This window comes from Cyprinodon tularosa, unplaced genomic scaffold (assembly GCF_016077235.1).
Source record: "Cyprinodon tularosa strain WSP-4 unplaced genomic scaffold, ASM1607723v1 ctg213, whole genome shotgun sequence".
NCBI lineage: Eukaryota > Metazoa > Chordata > Actinopteri > Cyprinodontiformes > Cyprinodontidae > Cyprinodon > Cyprinodon tularosa.
In genome coordinates this window covers 551074-567492 of record NW_024038792.1, presented here as the reverse complement: position 1 = coordinate 567492, position 16419 = coordinate 551074, and the positions used below count along the sequence as shown (strand labels likewise).

The following is a 16419-nucleotide window of genomic DNA, read 5'->3' as shown; positions in this document are numbered from 1 at the left end:
AAACAAGAAGAAGAAGAAGCGAAGCAGCTTAGCAGGGAAAAAAATCAGTTGTTGTGGAGAATTGTGTGGGTATGGCGAGTGGGAAAGAACAGGAGTTGGAAGACGCGCCAGCAGCACTTTATAGGTCTGCTGTATGGGACCACTTTGCATTTAGAGTGACCTACGATGACGGCGGAAAGAAAGTTGTGGATAAAAGTGCAACAGTGTGCAAGCATTGTGCAACACGTTTTGTTTATGCTAACAGCAACATGACCAACATGTCATGCTAACCCCGAAATCCCTCATACTCCGTCAGCGCTCCGCCCCGCTGCGCTCCAGACCGCCTGCACAAAACAAAGCTACAGCCTCCGCTGTGGCTCCCGTCCGCTCCGCTCTGAGTTCCTTGGAGATGGTAGAGAGCATGCGGAAGATGATTAAAATGAAAGCAGCAAAACATGTGAAAATTATCCATGGTTTCCGCGAATCATTAAAAATAATTACAATTCATTAATTCTTTTTTTTTTCATTAATTTCATTTAAAAAAAAAATGTCATTAATTTTTATAATTTATTTTTTTTTTTCGGTGTAACAATAAACATATACCGATCCGAACCGAAAACCGTGACCACAAAACCTTGAACCGAACCGTGGATTTTGTGAACCATTCCACCCCTAGTAGGGATGTAGCAGCTCAGAGAGGTAGGGTGGGCTAAGGCCGGTTCAGAGCTTTAACAGCAAAAAAAAAAGATTTTAAATTTAATCCTCAAATTAACTGGCAGCAAGTGTATATAGACTATAAAAGGGGAAATATGATCAGATTACTTGTAGTTGTTAAGAGACGAGCAGCAGCATTCTGTTCCACCTAAAACTGGGAGATAAATACATCTCTGACTCCCTTATAGAGTGCATTACAGTATCAAGCCAAATGGCTACAAAGGCATGGATTGCTGTTTATAAATGCTGATTAGTGGATAGGTTGAACTTTTGCTAGTTGCCTCAAGTGAAAAAAAGCCGCATTTTATAACAGCTCTAATATTAGTATCCACCTTAGGTCAAGTGTCTATTTTAACCTCTAAATTAGCAATAGCAAGAGAGTAACTGATAAAATAAAGAGCTATTTTATCCGTTTTGAGGAGACATCTAAGAACAGAAAGTGATGAACTGAGGCAACTCTGAACTACGGAAGCCCAACCAGCGGATTGTTGGTAAACAATCTTGATTTTCCAAAAATTCTCATAACCAAAAGTTTTAATTAATTAATGATTAATTATTAGCTCAACCATAATAAGGCCTTTATCGTGCAAAAGGTCCAAATAGGAAAGTGTAATGAAGGGGAAATATATATGTATATGTATATATATACATATATATATATATATATATGTATATATATACATGTATATATATACATATATACATATATGTATATATACATACATATATGCATATATATATACATACCGTATATACATATATGTATATACATATATTCATATTTATTCATATTAAAAATCACTGAATGTTAGTTGAACATATGAAGACATAAAATGTCATCATTTATTTTTCATAAAATTTGGGGTTAGGGTCTGCATTTAAAAAAAAAATAACAAGACCAGTCTGTTCATCTCATTTCTATTATTTCTTATTCAATAAATAATATATATCTCAGTGAGGAGGCTGGATTGTTTCGCCTTTGAATGTTCTGTTCTAGAGAGGTCCAGTGTTCCAGAGATGGGGGGTAGCCTCTATGTTCTGCCAGCTCTTTTGGTTTTTCTGCCAAACATGAAGATTGGTAGCATTTCTGCTAAAAAAATTACTTTCTCCTGACTTTTGCTCTGATTGGATTGATACGTGGGGGAGGGGTTAAAATGTTAATAAAAGGAGGTCAGATCAGATTATAAGAGCGTTTATATGAGTTGTTTGGTTGTTAGAGTAGGAACGTTCTGACATAATGGATCAGATCTTCGGTTTGAGGGATTATTAAGTTATACTTTATATTCCTCTGTATTCTCTACATATATATGCTTTTGTTGTGTGATATAAATAGGATCAATTTATGTTTATACAGCCCCCCACACACATATATATACATATAATTTATATAGCGGAAGGCAAACAGATCTGCTAAATCACTTTGGCACAAATCCCTTTGTACCTCCTGCTCCAGCGTACAAACATGTTTGAACCTGCTTTAAGATGTGCAAACCTTCAGGCCCTAAGGCCCCTACACCACATTACAGACCTGTAATCAGTGGATCAACAGCCCAGACCTGGGAGGTCCTCTCTTTGAATAGAGTGGAGTGATGCATAGAGGACCTGGAATTCCCTCTTTGTGTAACTTCCGGTCAACTTTGCTTGGATTGTAACAAAGAAAGACCTATATTTTGGATCACATTGGTATTTTATTGTCGTGATCACAACAGAGTGTAAAATATTTGCCAGGTTTGGAATAATAATACTAATAATATGCCTTTTTTCCATTTCTTTCCTTTTAATGAATAGGGGGTGTCACAGACACTTTAAGTGTAAATTCACTTATGTGAAGAAAATTTTGTATTTTTTGTTGCAACAATATATATATATATTTATTTATTTTTTTGTTGTCACCTGTGCAACCCATGCTGTGTTAATGACACGGTTAGATCTTACTGGACTGGAACCTACAGAGTGAACACAGGAAGGCTAACGTTATCAGTTTATTTTTATCATATTAGGTTTGACTGGTGTAAATGTAGGCAATGTCACAGTGTGTCGCTGCCTCAAAGCCGTTATGCATGAAATATCTGCTAAAACAAACAAATGCGATCAGCTTGTGATCTACTGGGTACTATATCAGCCAGAGCTTATAAGCACACAGGCGTTTGAATCCAGGCGTTCAGTGATACATAGTTATGCTAAATACTATCTGCAGATTCAACCATATATACCAGGGAATAAGATGGTTTTATCTTTGGAGGTTTTTTCTTTCGATGTTTGCAAACATTTATCTGCTGCTAGTTCATGATGTGTTCTGACTTCTTTTCCTTCCTCTCGTTTCTTGCAGATGTGAGAGTCAATCTGTATATTCTGCTTTTTTTTTCCTTCCTCTCTTAGTCTCTTTCAATCTCAGTGTCAACTGCATAGGATTATCCCCAAAGGCAGTTTTAATAAACATCACACCAAGTGGAACACTGTGAAAAAAGAAACGGTTGTTTAACAGTTCTTTAGTCCTGCTTTCATTTCATAGTGGTTATCATGATTTTATCTGTTTGTTTTTTGTTGTTTTTTTTGCTTAAATATAAGCCTTTCTTTTACAGCCACATGCAGGAGCAGGAAAATGTAAATTATTACATCGATGACAGGCCTGTTGAAGCTGCAGCAGCTATCAGGTAGGGAAATAGGATCAAGTGTAGGTAAAAGAGTAAAATCATAATCAGAAAAGTTACCAAGCAGCAGGAAGGGTCTGACCACACCGACTTGAAGATCAAGGCTGGTATCTTCTACAAATCCACATCCACTGTCATCCTGCAGCTCCTCCACCTGCACAGCCTCTCCCTCTGATCCATCACTCCTCCTTTCCAGCAACTTCTTGCCTGTCACAGTGGTCACGCGGGTGGACTGCTTCTTCAGGCGGTTTTTGGAGAAGCCCTGGATTTCCTGAGCAAGCGAATGCATCGTACCTGGGAGAAAACATCAGATTTACCAAATACATTTCATCCATCATTTGATATGACGGTCAAACTGTAGATGGAGGACAGACAGATGTGGTTTGCTTCTTTAAAAAATTACAGTTTGCTGCATATTAAATTGGAAAAACATTTTTTTAAATGTGGAACTCTGGATTTATTTAATTAATTTTGATTCATTCCATAGTTACACAGATGAAAGGTTAACAAATGTGGAAATTTAGAAAAATAAAAAAGGAGAAATTAGGATCTCTAAATACAGATCAGCAAGGAAGTTAAAGCATTGCAACAAATGGCTCCTCCAGTTGGACAATGACCAACTACACAAAAAAAAAAAAATTCCCGGGCAGAGCTAAAAATGGTTCCTTGTTCATTACTCCTTTTTTATTTATTGCAGATTTGGTTTTTTATATGGACAATATTACTCAGGGTGCACTTCCACCAGGGGACGGCAGGAATGCTGTGTCACTTCTGCCTCTAAACAGGTTTCCTGTTGCTGTCTGTCATTTCCAATTAGAAGGGATTGGGCTCCTCCTTGTGTTCTGCAGTTTTAACTAAAATAAAATGGCTAAAAACATAATATATTGCTAAACTAAATGGCGATTTTACACCTTGTTGATATAGCATTTAAATGAACAACTGTTGTTCTTGGTTAAATCAGAGAATAAAAGAAGAACTTAACTTGAAATGATTTAATGTTTCTTCTCTTAATTATAGCTACAATAAAAAACAGACTGAAAAGCAGCTAAAATATAAAAAGTATTCTCTGTTTAGAATCGGTAAAGTTATGATTGTTAAAACCTGCTTTTAAAATTATTTTTTTAACATAAATCAAAAATCTAATTTATCTATAAGTTTATACACATAAATTACATGTATTTATACCAATTGTTTTAAAAATATTATTTGTAGATCTTCATAGCCCCTTTTTGGTGTTTTCACTCCTAAATTTTATGATTAAAAAAGATTATCTGTGACTTTATGTAAATGGCCTTGAAACAATATTTGTAGTGAATAAGAAATATAAAATTAAACATTATTAACCTTAAAAAAATTATTTGTAAGGCAAAGGTTACATTTATTTCTTTTGAAAGCTCAGAGACAAAAATATGTGGATCCGACCTCTGCTTGCGGCCTTCTTGTCTGTCTACATACTTATTCCGTGTCTTGTGAACATATTTAGATTTATGGTTATCCTATTTATACCAGTTTTTTTACTTTTACTTTTAAAACAACTGTATTTGTTGTGCCATCTATCAAATTAGTGTATTTCTTTATGAGGGTGTTTCACATTACGTCTTCATGACTACCTCATTTTTAATGGCTTTGACAAATCTTTCACAATATAAAGCTGTCATTTTGGTCTGTTCATTAATCTGGAAAAAAAAAATACCTCATCCATGAGGAAATTATTAAATAGTCTGCATTTAAAATTTCAAAGACATTATAATAGTGATGATTACTACGGTCCGTGAACGCACCACCAGCAGCCCAGATCCTCATCCCCGGAAAAAAAAAAAAAAAAAACAGACAGGGAGACAGAGGGTGGAGTACAGGAAGCTGCTATCCCTGAAAAGCCTCATCATGGGCCAAATCTAACCACTACAGAAATCACGGCTTCTCCTTCTTTTCATTGTTTGGACCAGAAGCGGATATTCCCATAATATTGATTTTAATTTTGGATTGGAGGATTAAAGCGAGAAGATGTCTCGGGGAGTGATGCAGCCCAGCCAGCAGAAACTGGCAGAAAAACTCACCATCCTCAACGACAGAGGCATCGGGATGCTGACCCGTGTTTACAATATCAAAAAGGTTCGCTCACACAAACACCAATATTTCCTCATTATTTTCAGAAATATGTGAACATGTTGAATATTTCAGTTGATCTCAGGCTGCTGTCACTTAACAGGGGAAATAACGCCCTAGCAAACTATTAGCAAATATCAATTGATGTTTTTTTGCCCTCTGTAGGCCAATGCAGCTGTAGAACTGTGTCACACATATTTGTCGTGATGTGAATGAATAAAATAAAATGAGGATAAAGGGAATTTTCCCCCAGTTCCTCCTCCCAGCATCCCTGTTTGTAGCTGCGGCTAACACAAACCGTCGCGTTAGCTTGCGGTAAAAGTTGTCCGCCGCTTTTCGGGTTTAAAGCTGCTTTCCGGTCAAATTAAAACCAGATGTTGATAATTATTTCGATGACAACCTTTATCTAAACACATCAAACGCAACAGTTAAAAATGAAACGAGCTCTGTCGTCAAACCTGTAGGCCTTAGCTGGTACTAACGGCTAGCTAGCATCGGCTGTAATGGCGGCGGCTCCTGGTTGATCCAGCAGGCGGGGCGTCGGCTCTGCTCGCCGAAACCCCGATACGAAGCGCCGAAACCCCGATACGAAGCACCGAAACCCCCAGACACGAACCCCCCCAGCTCTCCACCTACCAGCGGAGGCTGTTAAGGCCCGAACCGGTCTGCTTTCCCCAAGCCCAGCCTGCGGCTATTAGCTGTTAGCTTGATAAAGAAAATGAAAGAAATGGGAAAATGAAAACTGGATCGCCGTGATTTTTTTTTTTTAAATATTTTCTTTCATTTAGATTTATGCAGAAGGTGTTTCACCAAGTTCTTTATTTTCTTTAAGGATGGTGCACGTAAAACCCATTGATTGTGTTTGAATTTATTAGTGATTCTATCCAGGGCTGCAACTTTTCACCAAACCTCGGAGACAGTTTGGACAGGGAAGCTTTGATTGACAGGCTCTTAGGATCTAACTGAAACAAAGTGGGAACATTTTTATTGTACAGTAAATGTTACTGAATAAGTAGTTATGTGGAAAACATTTCACACAATATACATTATTTTCTATATTCTGGTGATTTTGAATAAAATAAAGCAAAGAAGTATGGACCCTACTAAAATATTTGCATCTTAAATGTACTGTAAACTAAGAATTTCCCAACTGTGTTTATGAATTATTCTATGCAGTTCAAGTAAAATAACAGGGAACTAATAATTGATTACTGAAACTAATACAGGAACCTGTGCAATCTACACTGTATAATTATTTGGTTATAGACTAACAATTAAAAATCTGATCTCATTATCTTATTATTTTATTTTTTTACAATTGACAAAACAGCAAAACAATTGAGAGCTTCTGGGAGGCTGTAGATTCTATGAAAACATACCATGACACTAGACGGCACTTCTCTGGATGTTTCAGTTGGAAAAATGTGATTGAAATGACGTTTTTGAATATATTCAATAGATAAAAGAGCCAGAACACACCGGTTGTGTACGACTTTTTACTCTCTGATCCAATTGTTTTCCACGTCACACTGACTGCATATACAGGGAGGCTACGACTAGTATATGGTATACACAAATTAGAACAAATTCCCACATTTGAATTGGACAGATTATGAAAAGTTAATTAAAAAAATACCACCTCTTTCTATAAAGCGAAGCCCCACGTAAATGAGTCTGTGCAGCATCTCTAACCTGAACACATAATAATCAAATGCCTTTGGTGAGAAAATATTGGGATCTATTTCTAAAGAAAAGAAAAAAGCAGCAATACAGGCTGTGGGATGGTTTATATGCTGACTGAGGCAGTGAGAGGCCATTCTCAGAGAGAGATCTGTGATTATCCAAGTTTTTCTTTCTTTTTTTCATAAATCGGTGAGAGAAACGGCGCGCCTACCTGATCTGTCTGCCCCTCGTTGTTGTTATTTTTTGAGGTTCAAAGAGGATATATCGTTTTTTTTTCTCCTCCTGTAGTTTTTTTTTCAAGGTGATTGATAAACTGCGTTTTCTGTCCCTCGTTGATTTTGCGAAGCTCAAAGAGGATCACTACTTTCTGTTTTCTGTCTTGTAGAATTCCTATCATGGATAAAGTATTATTTTTTTTAATTATTAATATTTTTTCACAGATTGTTTTTACATGAGTCTGTCCGATTTGCTATAAACGTGATGCGCGACTCCAAAAAGTGACTGTTTTCCCGTGTGATAAACAGATTTTATTTTATATTTTCCCCCCAAAGCGAATGTTTTTTACTTTGTAACAGCGTCTCACTTCCTGTCAGACCCATGAATTTGTTGCTGAATTGCTGCGTAGTCCGACTAAAATAGAGCTGTTATCTATCTCAGCCCCCTTGCGTAAAATCGTGTTTGGTGTGATAATCCCCATTGACTTTTAATGAGCGCTAAACGCCACGAGCTCGTCCAACATGATTTTCTTTCGAATCAGACGCAAAATAAGATTTGGTGCGTTCTGAGCTTTAGATAAGTAAAAATAAAATGAGAACATCCCTGTGGTTCCTCCTCTATCAATTCTGGATAACTGGGTTGTTCTGCATTATCCTCACTGCGTCTTTTGTTGTAGTTCTTTTCTTGGGTGGCTGATCTTTTGAAAAATAAAAAGCATAGCTTCTTTTTCTTTTTTTGTGGACCTCCTTTGGGTTTGTGAGTCATACCTGAAAGCTTTAAGAATTTAGATATTTATATTGCTTTAATTAGTCCCAATTTCCAAGGGGGGATTATTCAACTAGACTGAGCAATAATTATTTAACTTGTGAGCAGAACATGGACTAAAACTGGCACTAAAGCAGGTGATTAAACTAGAGCAAACAAGGATTAAGTCCTACTAAAAAAAGCAGTAGATTTAGAGAAAGCAAACCATTTGAGGTCAAGTTGATGTGATCCTACACTCAGGCTGTGTCCTAATGTCTGCTTTAATCACTATAGGGCATTATATAGTGGTTACACCATTTTAAATGAGTGTCTGAACGTCTAGTGGATGAAATAGTAGTGAACTCGAAAATTTCCCACAATGCCCCTTAAAAAGTAGTGATCACCCATGGTCACTAGCCAAGCAGATATATCCTAGACTGCTTTGCTTGGAGAGCTCTCCTCACAAAGCATTATGGGATTTGCTGTCACTAACTAACAGTGCTGACTAAAAACAAAGATTGCGCAGGCACTGCATGGTGGGTCCAGATTTCCACGACCAACGGGGAGTGAAAAGTAGTGATCAAATCCACTATCCCCTCACTATACAGTGATTGAGGGATCTAGGGGTTAGAGCGGACATTCAGACTAGAGACTGACATTTTTTCGGGAATCCCACGGGTCACGGGATTCCCGTGGGATGGGAGTCGTGATCACGTGATTGGGACGGTACAGGATTAAACATTAACGGGAGCAGACGGGAGCTGGAGCAAACCAATAGTAACTAAAAAAAAAAACTAGGATCGATGCCAAAAGATAAAATAAAATAGAAAGGAAAAAAAAATCCAGTACAGGCGCCGCCATTTTGTAGTTTTTTTCCTTGAAGCCTACACTATAATGCGAGTCAAAAAAACTACATGACCCAAAAACCAACAGTGCTTCCGCTCTGAGTGCAGGAGCGGGAGTAATTTCACCAGGAGTGGGACGGGACAGGATTTAGATTTCTACTCTGGCCCGGGATCGGTCCTGTCCCACTCCCACTTTCTGTGGGAGTGGGACAGGACAGGAGTGAAAATCCACTCCTGTGTCTCTAATTCAGACACAGCCTCAGTCTCCACATTGGTCATTTAGGCTAGCTGCTCTATATTCTACTCATATTTACTCAAGTGCTAGATTGCTTATAATCCTCATTAATTTACAATATGAATTAGTCCAGATAAGATAAAAATTCAAATAAAATATCTGGTAATAATGGCTCAGAAATCAGAGTCTTTTTTTAATGTCTGGGCAGCTTTTTCAGCAGTTAATAGGTGGGCTGGTGCAAAAATACGGCCTGTATGAACCCTGCATGTCCTTTTGTCTTAGCACTGAGGTTGTGATGAAAACGCGAACTGGATTTTTATCTGCAGGGTATTTTTATGGATAAATAAGTAGAACGGAGTTGAGTTTTTATGCCCGTCCTTTTTTAGCGTGAAAATTGAGCATATGGATTGTGAGCGTGATGCGTGACACTGTTATGCGTGATTCTCCCGCCCAATGGGTCAGAGTGGAGAGCCCTCCTATATCTGGCTATTATCCATTAACATTTAGATCATTTAGCTTATCAAAATATTATACAATAAGACCTGAGATAAATCAGTAAAGTTTGATCCACCATTCAGATTTTTCAGATAGATATATTAAGATTTTAGATGACCTTGTTTAAAAAAAAAAATGAAGAAAGTTGAATTCATTAAAAGCTTAATTTTAGATATCTAGACTTAAAAATAGGATTTAAAAGTGTTTTGTTATTTATGTTTTTGCCATATTCGGCTGCCACCTTTGCAGCAGTGATAATGGGATGAAGTTATTTTAAGCTGGTCTGGTCCACTTTCAGCGTGCAATGTGAATGCAAAGCAAATGCAATAACGTTTTCCTCTCCAAAACGAGTGGGTCGCGATGCGAAAGGACCATTAACAATTGACATGAAGTCAAGTGTAGGAAAATGCACGCAGGCTAGGGATGATGGTGATATAGTGAAGCACAACAGTACCTAAAGCATTTAATGAGGCAATTTGTCTGATCATAAAAGAGGCAAAGAAAACAGACGGTGGAAATGGAAAAAATGGACATTAAAGTCCATGCTTTCAACGAGGACAAATAATAAGGACGCAGTCAGACTGGCTGTGAGTCCATCTGTGTCTTTTACAATTATAAAAAACTGGTGAAATAATATAGAACATGAAAAACTGAAGCATGTTTTTATCACATAAATGATCAGGCTGGGGTCATTATTTGCAACATATCCCCTTTGATGCAGGTTTGTAAATAATTAATCAATGCAAACTTTTTGCGAGCTAAACGGAAGCAAACGCTTCTCTTGCAGTGGAGGGCCTTTCCGCTACGGGACAAATCGCCATCCCTGATTGGTCGGTTGCCGACAAGCCTCAGGATTGATTGACAGGCCGCTCATGTTAATTGGAAAAGCTAATTAGTGATATTCCAGGGTAGAACAGTGATATCTGTGTAGTTCTTGTCAAATAATGCTGTATTTTAAAATTGTATATTAGTTTTTTTTATCAGTTTAACTGAACTAATAAGATTGCTCTGGTTTATGCTAAAGAAAAAGAGAGATTTTTTTTTTGTCACTCGTGACAAAGAGTGGAGGCCAATATGAGATTTTTGAGAGTGAGGAAGAAAGAAAGGTAGTGGTGTCAGACAGACTTTGGGGAGTACAGAGGGGAAGCCATGTTGTCTTAGCTTTGAGTCGCAACGTCTTTATCGCCTTAGTTAAGCAGTACAGCCTTGTCATTCTGATCCTTTTCTGTCTGAGTTTTACACTAAGATGAAAAGAAATGAAATAATGATCATCTTAAAAAGTTCAGTTTTTATCCAAAAATATGTTTTTGTTTCTAATATGGAGATTATAAGATGGTATGAGCAGTCAGACATCAGATTGAGCTTCTGATTACTCCTCTTATTACACCCTTCCTTCCCTCTCCTCCCTCCCTCCCTTCCTTCCTGCCTTTTCTCACAGTCCGACTCATCATCATTATGATCATTTTATAACCAGTCTCACCTGACAAACTACAAGCTTTTCTCTAAACACTCAATCCCATTTTTCTTTCCACTCTATATTTGAACAACTTTGAATATTTAACTAACCCCAAAGGTGGAAATGAAAAGCCAGGAAAGATGATCTGGGCTTTAATCAGATGTAGTTTTGCCATTTTGTTTACTCTTATAAATAAAGAAAAATCTAGGATGGATTTGATTTGGTTTCTACATTTGGGGAGAGTAGTTCATTCTCACTAACAGACTTCAACGCATATGAACACAGCTTTAGTCTCTGTTTGCATCATTTTCATCCTCACAGTCTGTACCAGTCTTTCAATTTGTTTTGACTTCAAATTAATCTGCTGAACTTATATTGCTTTTTTTCCCTTCAGCCACCTAGTTCTGTTTACACCCAGTTTTGCTAGTACCATGTTTATCTCCCCCTCCTTCAGTAACATTCAGCTAATTCCTACAGACCTCTAAGGCAGGTTCATTTGAAAAATGCTTTTGAAGAATAATAATAAAGTATCTGTATTTACTATTCTTTACATTTTTAAAACAAACGTTACTCGTTACTTTTGGCTTTGGTTTAATGTTTCTAAATATTTATTTCCCGTCATGTGCTCCATCCAATGCAGATCATTGGCTCCATCCACATCTAGTGAAAGCTAGTGTGATTGGATGAGTCATATAACGCAAACAGTCATTGGTTAGCTAAAGGAAATCATCAGAAGCAAGCAGGTGTTCTTCAAACTGCTAACGTGAATTGTCTATGCCATGCTACAATGTAGGATTCAGAAAAACATGTCTAAATGTCTGAAAGGTCGGACACAGGCGAGAGCGTATCGGGAGATGGAGACCAAAAAGGCCTCCCTCATCCTTGGCCCTATCTCAGAGAATTTATAGAAATAGTCGAATAATTGAGCTTTAATTCATATAGTGGCATCTGGCTGCTTTTTTAAAGGTTACTTTATACTTTTATACTTTAAGTAGTTTTTGGAGCACATATTATTTCACTTTTACTTGAGTAAAGAGGTCAAGTTGATCCTTCAACTTTAACCAGAGTGTTTTTAAAATGCAGTATCTATACTTTTACTTAAGTAACAAATGTGTGACACCGCTGAGTAATGCAGATAAACAATGCAAACTAAACTAAAGAAATGCATCTAAAAAAATGATGCAAAAGAAATTAGAATCTGTAGACAATGATTTCCATTTCAGATGGCTAAATAACACACCAGAGAACATCATTAGTAAAACTTTAAACAGAGGTTTACTCTGTTTACATCTAATCCAGGCTTTCAGGTTATTGTTACCGTATGCTTGAACCTTAAAAATCTATCCAAACAAACCAGAAGCAGTCTGATCTTGATGAAATGGTGGCCTAGTGGTTAGAGCAGTGCGCTTGTGCTCCGAGTAGGTAGCCGGTTCGATCCCCACAGCCTGGGTTCTGAGCAACAAAAAAGGGAACATATCATTTCTTGCCGATTATAAATCAATATCACGAAAAATTGGTTAGTTTTACGTTGATATCAATAAATGCACAATAAAAGCTCTGGCAGGAAATGCAGCAGATATATTTATAATTTGTTTATTGAATAAATCACTGCACATATTACTTTGAATTAAATACTAAAGTCTTTTACCCATTCAACAAGGTCTCATTGCACAGAAGGAAATTGTTACGTCTCTTTCAAACATTTTTTGCACAAAGGTAACGGAGTCTTTTGCACATCTTTGAACTCGTGGCTGTGCTGTAGGTGATGGAGGTTGGATTTGTTACTTTGGGTAGTCCCCACAGTTTTTACATCTCGCGTTCATTTGCTCTACATCTATGGCGTAATTTTTGTGCCACTGAGCTGAGAGTGCATTTAGAACAGTGTACATCATTTAAACTCAAAACCAGTCTGACACAAGCTTGACTCTGACAACGCGCTCTCGACCGCTTCTCTGTGCGCTCCTCTCTCGCTTTCCTCCGCAGGACTAACTGATGTAACTTCGTTTACAGCTGTGTTAGACACTTCTTCATTGGGCTCATCCACCCACATGCTGCTGTGTCTTAAGGAAATACCAGCGCACAGGGAAAAACAGCAGAATTACCTTTATTTCTTTTAGCCACATGGGACAATTGTCGCAGGATATCTTAGTGAATGACAGTAACGGTATACATTCAGTTTATCGCCCAGGCCCAGAACATATCCAGGTCCTTTCAAGAGAGTGAAAGTAGATAACAAGTTATGAAAAAGAAACGTTCAACCCACCTGAAATATGTGCCATCTCTACAGTGGATGACATCCTACGGAAGTTAGGTTTTTAAGCCAGATTTACATTAAGAATAGCAAAGCCAAAGTTTGCCAAAAAAAAAAACAAACATAGACAAACAGCAAGATTTCATCTTTTTAGACATGTATTAAAGGAATAGTACACCCAAAACATGATTAGCCTTCATTTTCTACTCACCCCCATACTGAACAACACTCTGGAGTACTTTTTTGATATCTCAAATGCAACTGGAGATCTGGGAGGCTTCTTGCTGTCTGCTGACATTCAAATAATGGAGGTCTATGGTGACCGAGACAGAAAGGTCCATAAAAGTCCACAAAAACGTGTCAATATTCCTCCATACTGCTCGTCCAATGTATTCCAAGTTTCCTGAGTGGGTAGCATCCAGAATTTACTCGAAACGAAGTCATTTAGAACGTTTTAGAGCCTAAACAGTAGTGTATAGGATTTCCTAATAGCGCCCCCATGTGCGCTCACGAGTCTACGGAAGCCGGCAGACCAAACCAGCGCATTCAGCTCGGCAAAGAACTCATGCTCTTCCTCAACACTGAAGTCCTCAGACATTTTTCTTTCGTTGTTTCTTTCTTTGCACAGGTAAACAGCACATTTCTTCTTCTACGCTTGCATTATCGGCAGAGCAGACGCTGAATGCGCACTTTCATCTGGTTTGGTCTGCCGGCTTCCGTAGAATCGTGAGCGCGCATGGGGGCGCTATTAGGAAATCCTATACACTACTGTTTATGCTCTAAAACGTTCTAAATGACTTCGTTTCGAGTAAATTATTGACGCTACCCACTCAGGACACTTGGAATACATTGGACGAGCAGTATGGAGGAATATTGACACGTTTTTTGTGGACTTTTATGGACCTTTCTGTCTCGGGCGCCATAGACCTCCATTATTTGAATGTCAGCAGACAGCAAGAAGCCTCCCAGATCTCCAGATGCATTTGAGGTATCAAAAAAGTACTCCAGAGTGTTGTTCAGCATGGGGGTGAGTAGAAAATGAAGGCTAATCATGTTTTGGGTGTACTATTCCTTTAAATTTTAGCTCAGTGATTCAATTAATCAAATATCCACTCTAGGAAGATTCCATTTTTGGAAAATCTCAATGTTCTTTGCTTCAATGCATTGCTTGAGCTTTCATAATTCAGACTGAAGTAAATCACTTTTTGTTCTTAGATGTGTGCCAACAACGAACCACTGCAAACATTTAGTGTGTTAGATTTCAATTGTTTGCTGTGGAAGGGGATTTTTATTTTTTTAAAGCATGTTTCACAGTTTTGATTTCGTTGTCCTTTTTTAAATTAAGGTAACCTCCTAAAAGGGATGATTGAATTATAAACTAGTTTTTGAAAGGAATGGATGTCATTTTAAACATTTTATAATTAAATTTAACATTTTTGGTTGGAAAAATTAGATATTTAATCCATATTCCCAGCCCTACTTTAAATTCTCTCTTGTCCAGACGGCATTATCTCTGGACTTTACCATTGCGTTCAAAAAGTGCTGACCTCTAACTCGCACGCTGTGCGCTAGCTGCAACCATCTCTTCCCTTTTGAGTGGCATCAAACCAGCTTTAAGCGTATTATTGCCACCTACAGGGCTGGAATGATAAATATGTGCTTTACTCTTGGTAGCTGTGGCATGACCAGACATGCCACAGCACAATTTAAAAGTTGTTTTTTATTTTTTAAATTGTGATTATTATGTGAATGTGATTAGTTGTTCAACTCTGGACTTAACCAGATGATTCTATTCCAAACGGTTTATAAAACAGAATGAAAGCTTTTATTGATTTCTTATTCAAAATAAGAAGTGTTTTTCTTTTTATGAATTGAGTTTTTAAAAAAGTATGTCTTTATATTTTAACAGTTTATTGTGCTAGCTGTATTAAATACTGACTGAATAAATAACAGAAAAGTCCAAATATTTAGTAGGTATAACAACACAGGAACCGATTTGGTTAAAACAAAAGAAAATGGACTAAAGAACGTTAAACACTCATAATGTGCAGAGATTTACATCGATCACTATATTTACCACTTTGTTTCAGTGAAGTGGATGATAGCTGTGATATATCTGTTTTTATTGTAATCCAAAAGTTGCTCTTATTGCTACTCACAGATTTAACAATCCCGAAAACAGTTTTTTTTTTATTAATTTTTTTTTAAGCCAGCAACATCAAAGTGTGAAGCCTCAGATGGCTCTGAAAGGATCAGACCTGACATGAGAAGTCTTGCAGTTTTTATTTACAGAGACTTATTCCTGTCCGGATATCTGTAAACACCGTAACCGTGAACCGATCAGCTCTATAACGCATCATCACCTGTTACTAAGCAACAGCTGATGCAGCATCCTTGCAGATGGTGGACACTACAGGTGCTTTCTACTCTGTCTTTCCCAGACTGTGAGACGTTGCTCCTGCCTGCAGTGCCAGCCATATTATTTCAGGCTTTGCGCGTCCTCAACATAGATGGGATATTTTTACAGCGTAAGCGTGGAGGTGGCGATTATACTTAGTGTTGCTTCCAAGTATGCGTATATCACTGCAAGTGTTAATGTGATAAGTGTTTGCACAGGATGTCTTTTTTTTTGTTCTGCGCTGTGTTAAAAGTAATTGCCAGAGGGGCTCTCCCTGTTTAAGCTGTGATGTATAAGTGCGGTGGGGGGGTGGGGGGTTGAGAACTTGTCTGTGTGTATTTTATTTATTTTTTTATGTTTGTAAAAGTGTGTATGGGGACTACTAGTGATGAAGCAGTTTGTTTAGTTGGACTTTTTGTTTTGATTTTTATTTTCTCTTCTTCTCTCCGTTCCAATGCTTCCCCCCTCTCCTATGCAGCAAGGACAAGTTTGGAAGGTTTGCAAAATTTATCACCTTCCACTGATAAAACCCCGTCCTCCTCCTCCTCCCTTTTCACCCTTCCTCAACTGATTCCTCCTCCTCCTCCTCCTCCCCACGCCCTCCTGGATACCCGTACTGATCTGTTGCCCACCCACCCTTCCACCC

General features: G+C 37.8%; 2 protein-coding genes across 5 annotated transcripts in view; one reads left to right on the top strand and one right to left on the bottom strand.

Annotated features, from left to right (window-relative positions):
* Positions 1–6039, bottom strand: part of LOC119783902 (dual specificity protein phosphatase 19-like) — a 43595-nt gene extending 37556 nt beyond the window's left edge. The window contains exons 1-2 of the mRNA XM_038285639.1: positions 5909–6039; positions 3405–3638 (exon numbers count right to left, since the gene is read on the bottom strand). Of these exons, the coding sequence (XP_038141567.1) occupies positions 3405–3633 (229 nt within the window). The 5' untranslated portion in view covers positions 3634–3638; positions 5909–6039. The remainder of the gene's footprint in view (positions 1–3404; positions 3639–5908) is intronic.
* The window catches only part of nckap1 (NCK-associated protein 1), a 53786-nt gene continuing 42528 nt past the window's right edge, over positions 5162–16419 (top strand). For 2 of the 4 annotated variants that reach the window (XM_038285638.1, XM_038285637.1), the window contains exon 1: positions 5162–5456. In XM_038285638.1, coding sequence (XP_038141566.1) covers positions 5349–5456 — 108 coding nt within the window. In that variant the 5' untranslated portion in view covers positions 5162–5348. Of the gene's footprint in view, positions 5457–16251; positions 16270–16419 lie in introns of all 4 variants that reach the window. The other 2 variants (XM_038285636.1, XM_038285635.1) reach the window with 2 other exon arrangements.